At 42.5% G+C, this 9465-nt stretch overlaps 1 protein-coding gene across 1 annotated transcript; it reads left to right on the top strand.

Moving 5' to 3' along the window:
- Positions 1-8345: 8345 nt before the first annotated feature.
- On the top strand, positions 8346-8813 carry LOC149140153 (uncharacterized). Its single transcript, XM_089450906.1, has one exon. It carries the CDS (start codon positions 8346-8348, stop codon positions 8811-8813), a length of 468 nt encoding a protein of 155 aa, XP_089307032.1.
- Positions 8814-9465: the final 652 nt, after the last annotated feature.

Raw genomic sequence — 9465 nt, 5'->3', positions numbered from 1 at the left:
AGGGTGGCGATTAAAGTAATGAAAGACGAGGAGCTAGACTAGTTGCTCAGAGGATGAGCAACCATTTTAGCAGGGGGTTGATGATGAGCCCCAAATTTGGTAACTTGTTGGGATCATTTGGCCTAATTATCCTTGTTAAATCCTTCATTTTTCATAGCTTATGCATTATTTTTCAGTATGTTTATGTCATTTGTACGAATAAGGGTAGTCACTCTTCCTAGGTGGCTAACACGTTCTCATTTCAGGTCTTTTTGACACATGTTGGAGCAAAACCGAGCAATCATGGGCTGGAAGACAGCCAAGCTTGGGGTGAGGATTCGTAGGGGGGTTGTCTATGGCATTAAATAGCATTCCTCGGGATCTTCACCCCCAACTCCGAGCTCCAAAGGCCACCAAAACCGGATTTAGAAGGCAGCCAAGCAGATTTTGGAAGAAGCTGTCTACTCACAATTTGGGCAGCCAAGTCCCATAGATTTAGGAGGCCAGCTAGGGCCCTCGTGGTGTATAAATGTTAAGGCCTCAGCCTTCGTGAGGGACTTTTAAAAACTCTTGCATACTTTGCACTACAGTGCTGCTAGCTTCATTTTGTTCTCTTGTAGCCATTTTTGGCATAACTCTTGACTTATGATCATGTTTTGATAATGAGAAGCAGTCTGATTTTATACCAACTCTGAGTTTTCTATAGGAGCCATATCTCTCGGGGTTGGGCCCAACCTGAGATTCTAGGGCTTCCTTCTTTGTACTGTTACCTTTTCTTTATGTATCATGATTTTCCTTTTATACATTTGAAACGTGTTTCTGTTGAGCAGATTTAGTTGTGTTGGTTAAATAGGTCATTGGTTATGAACAGAATTGCTTCAGATGTTTAGAATAGATTGGTAGGATAATAACAGATAAAGCTCCAAGAAAAGGGTCGACAACACTCTCCGTTTCACCTCATCCTTATTGGATCAGGGGCTGGAATTGCAGAAACAGTGCTGCCCCAACAAAAACACTAGTTTGCTTGACCATGCAATCCTTGGTGTACTGTTTTCGTTTGTAGAAGTTAGTTATGAGTTCAGATCTCTGAAATGTTTCTTTTCTTAAGTGATGTACATGGTTCTCTTTACAAATAAAGCTGATGTTCATTTCTTTCATTGATAGTTAGAGTAGATTAGCTAAGACTTTGATTGTGTGCAGGACTTTGTTGATTCGGTTAAATGTGCACCGTGCAGGGCATCTCTACCACTCTCTCATCCGCCTAAGCTCCGTCCAAGCCAGCTGCTCCATCCCCTAGTTAGGTTCCTCGTCTCACACCTGCTCTTTTGCCCACGTAACCCTACCTTCTTGCTCCTCCATTGTCTTAGCCTTCTTTAAGCCAAGTCAACCTTCTACACCCTCTCACCACTCCATCCATCAGTCCCTAGGTCACTCCAGGCCCCTATCCTACCTCCCTATCCATTCATGCATCTTCCCTCACTCACCTATCCTCTAAAATCCACTTTTTAAACATCTTGTAGAAATTTCTGAACATCCTGTAGAAATCTCTGAACATCCTATAAAACCCCTACAGACTTCCTGTAGAAACTCACAAATGAGGTTTCTTGATAGCCAAACTTTGTGAAACTCTCTGGAAGGGTGTTAGGGACTCCTTAGACCCTCTCTAAACCTTCCCAACCTTTTCCAAGCATTTCTCCTCCTTGATCCACCCATGCACAGTGAAAAGCCAGTTAAAAGCACATGCATGATAATTCTAATAACTTACTCAAAAATACAAAAAGATGTTTTCTTCAAGTAGAGGTAGTCTAGACACATGTATTTTACCTTCATAGAAGTAGTGGAATCTCTTTCAGAAGTTTTCATTCTCCCCTTTGCATCAGTAGGATTAGCTGGTAGAATTAGGGTTTTCTAGGGTTTGTGTTTTCCTTCAGTTTTTCAATCTCTTTTCGCAAATAGATTAGTTTCCTTCGAGTTAGCTTTCATCCATCAATTAAAAAGATTCTTCTATGAGCTCATAGAAGTTGGCTTAAGCTCCTAGTGGACTTGTGCCAGCTGACCAAGTGACAGCTGCAGCAAGAGCTAGTACTTGTGCATACAGCACCGTCGCTTCCAAGTTTTTTACGAACTACCAGGTTGATAAAAGTAAAGACGGGAGTCCCAGGAGTTGCAGCATTATTGCTGCAATACTGGAGCCCACCAGTGTGCTTAAATTATTGATCAAATTTGACTTTTACACACTCATAATTGAGTTGGTCCAAACCAACTTCTTTGCTTGTGTCATATTTTACAACTAATAGATGCATCACTTGTTTGCCTTTTCTATATATATCCAACTTAGATTCATTTTGGTGCAAATATATGACACACATCTCTACATTTTTTCTTTTACACTTTGCGTAAATCATTACACACTACTATTTGCACAACTACTATTTGTTGTAAGGTATTTTTCATTATTTCCAACTAGTATAAGTTGTATTTTTTTCTAGTTGTTCTCCTATAACTATTTCTTATACGAGTCTACTCAAGAATCTATGATTTTTGGTGGAACTCTCAATCGGGACGAGAGCGATGGGGTGAGGTTTCACTACAGGGTCTGTCCGTGGTTTACAGGGATTATAGTACGAATTCACCGACCGCCCCCGTAACAGTATACTCCCCTACATCTCCCCGTTTTCCTTCACCATTCAGCTGCTAACGGGCTTAAACCTCTGGTTTAAGCATTTTTTAGGTGGTTTGTTTTTCACCCACCGACATACCTTCGTTCCTGTTTTGCATTGACCCTGCAAGTAGTTATCAGTCGGCGGTTTCGATAGTTATGGAAGAGCTTATATATTATACCGTGGACTCTTCGGAGGATTTGCCCATCTGGACACATCCTAGGACCAAATCAGCTGGAGATTTTACCTTTGATAACGAGCTCTCCGATGAAGTAGAAGCCCTTCCTTCCATTTCCAGCTCTCGTGTTCCATCTGTTACGCTGCCTGAAGACGCCTCGGCGATTCCTGATTACATCTCAACCACTCTCACTGAATTCACTGGCCTTTGCTGAGCCTCCGTCTAACCCTGGTGAGCAAACCCTTGGGGAGGTACCTGTTTCGAATCCTCCTTCGTCCGTCTCCAGCATACCCTCGGTTGTCCATCGCTTGGCATCTGCGACACAGGTGCCCGTCACATTAGCCCATCTGTCCTCTGTGGCTCTTCTCCTGGGTAACTTCATAGGAATTGGCCCCTTTCCGGGCATTTTCGCCTCCATTTCATCGAAGACCACTTTTGGATCTAGGGAATCTCCAAGTTCGTCGGCTACTCAATCATTCACAGTACCAGAGGTTTCAGCTGCTAGATTACACAAGGGTTCAAAGAGAAAAAGGTGCCTAAAGCTCCGGAACTATGAGGTATTCGTAAAACTCTCTGAGGACACTCAGTTATTGGACTCCATGGACACTGCAGAAAAAGTACTTGTTGGCTGGGTCCACAGCAGTCATTTTAGTGTGGAACGGCTTCAGCAATGGACCTCGGAGATATGGGGCCATCATCTAAAAGACCCCCCAAGGGTGCAAACTTTCGTCAAAGGTTGGTTCATTCTGCGTTTCAGCTGCCTTGCACACACCAACTGGGTACTTTCTACAGTATGGCATATCAATCAAGTACCTGTGCTACTTAGGAGGTGGACGCCGATGTTTGACCCTGAGCAAGAAAAGGTAGATGTTGGGCCTATTTGGGTACACCTCTCGGGGCTTCCCTTTAATTTTTGGAAGGAGGATGTTTTCAAGTGAATTGGGAATGTTATTGGCACCTACCTCACTTTCGATGACTCCTTTTAGATTACGAGGCATATGACCTTTTCCAGGATTTTGGTTCACCTGGATCTCATAGATGGCTTACTGGAACACATAAACATTCAATGGAGGAATGCATCAAGGAGGAATATTTTGGACTATAAGGGACTCCCATTTAGATGCAAGAGATGTCACAAGGTGGGGCATCTTTTCAAAGATTTCCCCCTTAATGGAGGGGCATACAAAAAGACATCGAGTCAGGAGCCATTGGCACAGGAGACTCCATTGCAGGAGGAACAGCCCCGAAATACAGAATCTCCAGTAGGGAAGGTAGATGCACAAACAGGCTCAGTGGCTATGGCAATTGCTTTTACTCAAGCAGCCCAGAAGAAGCATGGCAGACCTCCCCACAGACCTCCTCCCCCGCCACTTAAGCGAACCCTAGCGGCCTCCGGAGACTCCAATGCTTCGGGTAAGAGCATCCCTTCTGCTAATTCCTCTCTTTGCAACACATATTTACATGATATCTTAACATCTGGTCATTCTATGGGTATTGGTTTGACTACTTTCTCTACTGCCTCCATACAGATTAACTGCAATTTTGCTTCCTCACATCCTGTCATCTCTCCCACACCTCCCTCCCTGTCATTTTCCCCTCCACCTCCATCTACATCCTCTTTTCTAGGCCCCCCCCCAATCTGGGTATCTGACCCACTCAAAATCCAAGAGACAGGCGATGGACCATGTTGGCCTCGACATCATTCCCACCCACCCTCCGCATAAAATCCAAAGAGGTCGACCCTCCTCCCTCACTATTGCTCAATCACTGGCGGGCGATGAAATAGCTTTGAGTAAGCAGTCCACTATTCCTGGGGTACTTAGAGCAAGAGAAACCCCCTCTGAACCCCTGCAATGAAGATTATCTCCTACAATTGTCGAGGGCTTGCTATGCTTGACAAAAAACTAACACTTCGTCAGTTAGTTACAACCAACTCGCTTGACTTAATCTTTTTACAGGAGACACTTAGCCCTGTTGCTGACATTACCTTTTCCCTTGAGCATATGTTTCCTGGGTGGAAGTTTACTGGTCTGGATGCACATGGAAGATCTGGAGGTATTACTCTGGGATACAACTCCCATTCTATCAAATTGCTCAATTGTTGGGGAGGGGCTGGACATATTGGAGCTGACATTTATTCAGCGGACCTAGGTTTGGATTTTAGAATTTTCAACATTTATGGGTCATGTCAGAACATACCCGATTTTTGGGATAACTCCTGTGTTCGGATTTATTTTCTGTTGATCATTTGATACTTGGAGGGGACCTAAATTTCTCCATCGGTCACTCTGAGTCCTGGGGACATTGAGCACAGAGAGATTCACTCTCGGATTATTTCTCATTCATCCTGGAACTTCATCAACTAATAGGCATCCCTTCAGCCAAGGTACAAGCTACCTGGAGAAATAATCGAACCGGGGAGAATGGCCTAGCACGCAGACTCAATCGTTTCTTAGTCAAAGAGAATGTACTTGAATTGGGGTTCTACATCAGACAATGGGTTGGATCGGGGGGGATCTCTGATCACCTCCCTATTTATATGGAAATCAAAGGAGGTAGAGCAAAGCCCAAAGGACCTTATAAATTATGCTCTGCTTGGCTCAAGGAAGCCTCATATGTCAACATGGTAGCTAATTTTTGGAAAGAAAACCCCCCTGGGATAGGAGGAAATATCACAAATGGTTTTATTCACAATCTTATAGAGCTGAAGAAAATGTCCAAGCAATGGGCACACAACAAAAGGACTGAGGATGAACTCTCTCTGAGACAGATAGAATCTGAACTATCTGTCTTTGAAATGAACAGGGAGGATTATACAGTACAACAAAACATAAGGAGAGGATTACATCCCTATACACCGCTAGAGGGAAAATCCTTAAAGACCGTGAAGAAGTCTGGAGATTGAGAAGTAGGGCGATTTGGATGTAGGACGAGGATGAAAATACCAAATTCTATCATAAGTTCGCCAATGGAAGGAAGGCGATAAATACTATTTGGCAGCTACAGAATGAACAGGGACAAGTTGCAAACACTTTTCCACAACTGGCTTCACTAGAAACCTCTCATTTCAAAAGAGCGTACAGTGCCCCTCGGGAAGCAAATCTGGCAGATATCATTAGAGTTGCACAACATTTTCCACGGTTTGTGGAGCAAGAGGAGGGAAGAGATCTGGTCAAAGAGGTTACTCTAGAAGAGTTGGAGGCCACCTTAAAGTGGTTTAAAAAAGACAAAAGCCCTGGACCTGACGGATGGTCTATTGAGTTCTACTTGGCTTTTTTTGACACCAGAGGTGCAGATCTACTGCAAGTTATCGAGGACTCCAGAATCAGTGGACATATAGCGGCATCCATCACCTCTACCTTCATTGTGCTTATCCCTAAATCTGATAACCCAAACTCTTATGACGAATATCGACCTATCTCTCTTCGAAACTACATTTACAAGATAATAGCAAAGATCATTGCCAATCGGATGCGGCCTATTCTTTCCAAACACATCTAACAAGAACAATTCGCCTTCCTCCAAGATCGGCAGATTCATAAGGCTGTGGGCACTGCTCAGGAAATTTTGCACACCCTACATACCAGGAAATGCAAAGGTATGATCCTAAAAGTTGATTTATCTAAGGCTTTTGACAGAGTAAATTGGTTATACATTAGAATGCCATTAACCCATTTGGGTTTTCCCTTCATATACATCAAATGGATCATGAGTTGTATAACTAACATTCCATTCAGCGTCTTGGTTAATGGAAGTGCATCCCCTTTCTTTCTTTCTAAAAGAGGATTGAGGCAGGGATGTCCGCTTTCACTGTTACTCTTCCTCCTTGTCATGGAGGGGCTCAACAGGCTTATTAAGGATGAACACAGAAGAGGCAGACTATAGGGAATCAAAATAACAAATGATTGTATGCTCACACATCTACTTTTTGTGGATGATGTTCTGATATTCCTCAATGGCAGCATTGGTGATCTTACCAATATTAAAGCCACCTTTTCCTTATTTCTAGCGACTATTGGTATGCTGATTAATGATACAAAATCATCACTGATAGCGGCAGCATGCTCACAACATGAGATCTAGTTTGCACTTCATCGCTTCTGGTTTACACATCTGAGTCTTGCAGAAGGCCTAAAATACCTGGGGTATAAGTTAAAGCCCTTGGGCTACAAGATTGCAGACTGGACCTGGCTCATCTCTAAGATGGAGAAAAGACTCAACATCTGGTACCTCAAATATCTATCTCACGCTGGCCGCCTCACTCTCATTAAGAGTGTTTTGGAAGCCACTCCTGTTTATTGGATGTCACTAGCTTGGATTCCTAAAGGTATACTCACCAGAATACAAGCCCTTTGCTGCAGATTTTTATGGAAGGGAAGCCAACCGAGTAAGATATTTGCATGGGTCAAATGGGATTCCCTTAATCTACCAAAAAAATGGGGGGGTGGGGGTTAAAAAAACTTGATGATTTCTCTTCCGCTCTAGCTGCTAAATTTGGATGGCACCTTGAAACCGCTGACAGCCTCTAGACGAAAGTGACCACATCAAAATACATTGCCCCGTTTCAAATCATGGATTGGATTAGGCAGCCACTAAGAAGCACTACTAGGATTTCAACTATTTGGAAGGCTATAATTAAGGCATTGGATCCTATCAGAGCTGGACTTACATGGAGAATCCACTTGAGACATAGTGTACGAGTTGGAATAGACCCGTGGATCGGTTGCGGGAACATGCACAGGCTGCCTTTTGATCTCATACAACACCTAAAGGACCACAATGTTACTCATCTAGCTCATATTGCAGATGGAGAAAATTCCACATTTCTACATCAGGCCTAGAAATCTGCACTTCAATTAAACATCCCTCCTCAATGGATTCAACTCTGGGATGACTATACTCAGGCACTTACTGAAGCACACATCTGTATTACTGGTGGAGATGATGAGATCATATGGGCCCTCTCAAAAACAGGGAGATATTCTCCTAAAGATGGATAATTGGTGCTGTCAGAAACAAGGAAACCACAGACCATTGAAGCATGGTGGAAACATCTCTGGAAGTTGAAGGCACCCCCCAGGACTCGGCTTCTCATGTGGACTATCCTAAGAAACAAGATTCCTATTGGCGATAACCTCCTCAAGCGCACACAATTTGGACCCCACGGGTGCTACCTCTGCAAATGCAACAGTGAATCAGTAAAGCACATGTTCCTCGAATGCTCTAAAGCACGTAAACTGTGAGACATTATTATACCTGTCATCACCCCCCCTTGCAATTGGTCTACCACATCTATCTTAGAGGCCTGGAATATCTGGTTTACCTCCATCTCCTCCTCCAAGCAACGTAACCTTCCCCTTCTGATTTGTTGGGTCATCTGGATCGCCCGAAATATTCTAATCTTCCAAAATTTACCTCCTCGCTGGCCTATTATCGCAGCCAAGGTATTGGCCAACTATATTCTCATCCCGGATGACCCACCTCCCTCGAGGCCCAGATGTATCATTCCTAAACATATTGACCACAGCATGCCTTGGGCGTACTTTGACAAGGCTGCACAGGAGCACGGCTACGGTGGGGGGGCTATACTTCATATATCTCCTCATGATTCATACAACATGCTCTTGGGATTCAGAAGAGGCACAAATGACTTTGCAGAATTATCAGCAGCAAAATTCCTTATACAATTTGCTTTGGAGAAAAATTGTAGAGACATACAATTATTTGGGGATTCCAAAATTGTTTGTGACTGGTTGAATAGAACCTCTAGATGCTCTACTTATACTTTGAGTCATATACTGGATGAGACTCTGAGATTGATTTCATTTTTTGACTCTTTTACATGCAAACACATTTTCAGGGAGCGGAACACAGCTGCTGACAGCCTTTCCAAAGAAGCAGCGAACAGGGAGCTGGGCATCTGGTTGATCCGGGAACTACTTGATGGTGAACACTACCAGTACTACCACCAACCTTTCATGGACATCATCGCCTAATTTTACTGTGGCATATGGACAATATCTTTTGTATATATTTATCGTCTCATAGACTTTTTAGTTTTTTATATATTATGGTTTTCTTACAATATATTTTGGATATTGTTACCTCCCTCGTGGATCAAGGTAAAAAAATTGAACTCAGTTCTTTTGATGATGACAGTCATATCTCTGATATGATCTGAATATGCTTACATGCATCTACAAAATTTAATTTCTTTCTATTAAGGAAATTACGATTTTTCCTAGGGAAAAAAAAAAACCTACGATTTTTGTCCAAATATTATAATTACTTTCTAAGAGATACTCTCTTAATTGCAATATGCTACCAATATTCCATGGGGTGTTATTTCACCAATAGGTTTAGAGTGTCCTTACAATCTATGCAATTATAATCACTACACTATTTTGGTCTTAAAATTTCCACATGCTTAAGAGGTCTAACTCATTGTTTTAAACAATCAATAAAATCATTGATATAGTTTTTACGAAAATATTGTTCCTATCTTCTAAGCCATCTTATTCTAAACATTCTTGTTAAACACCTCTATACATTTTCCAACTTCTAAGTTTAGCTCTTGATTGAAGATGTTTCTAAACACTTTCTCATTCTAGACTTTTAACTAGGATGTGATTTAATTTCTTCACTAAA

Source organism: Pinus tabuliformis, chromosome X, assembly GCF_031772625.1.
Source record: "Pinus tabuliformis cultivar Carrire ecotype Pingquan chromosome X, CPIR1, whole genome shotgun sequence".
NCBI classification, from domain to species: domain Eukaryota; kingdom Viridiplantae; phylum Streptophyta; class Pinopsida; order Pinales; family Pinaceae; genus Pinus; species Pinus tabuliformis.
The sequence above is the reverse complement of the archived record's forward strand: the minus strand, read 5'-3'. Positions and strand labels throughout refer to the sequence as shown.

Coding starts and splice junctions, on each gene's coding strand:
- LOC149140153 (XM_089450906.1), top strand. CDS start 8,346: ATGCCTTGGGCGTACTTTGACAAGGCTGCACAGGAGCACGGCTACGGT.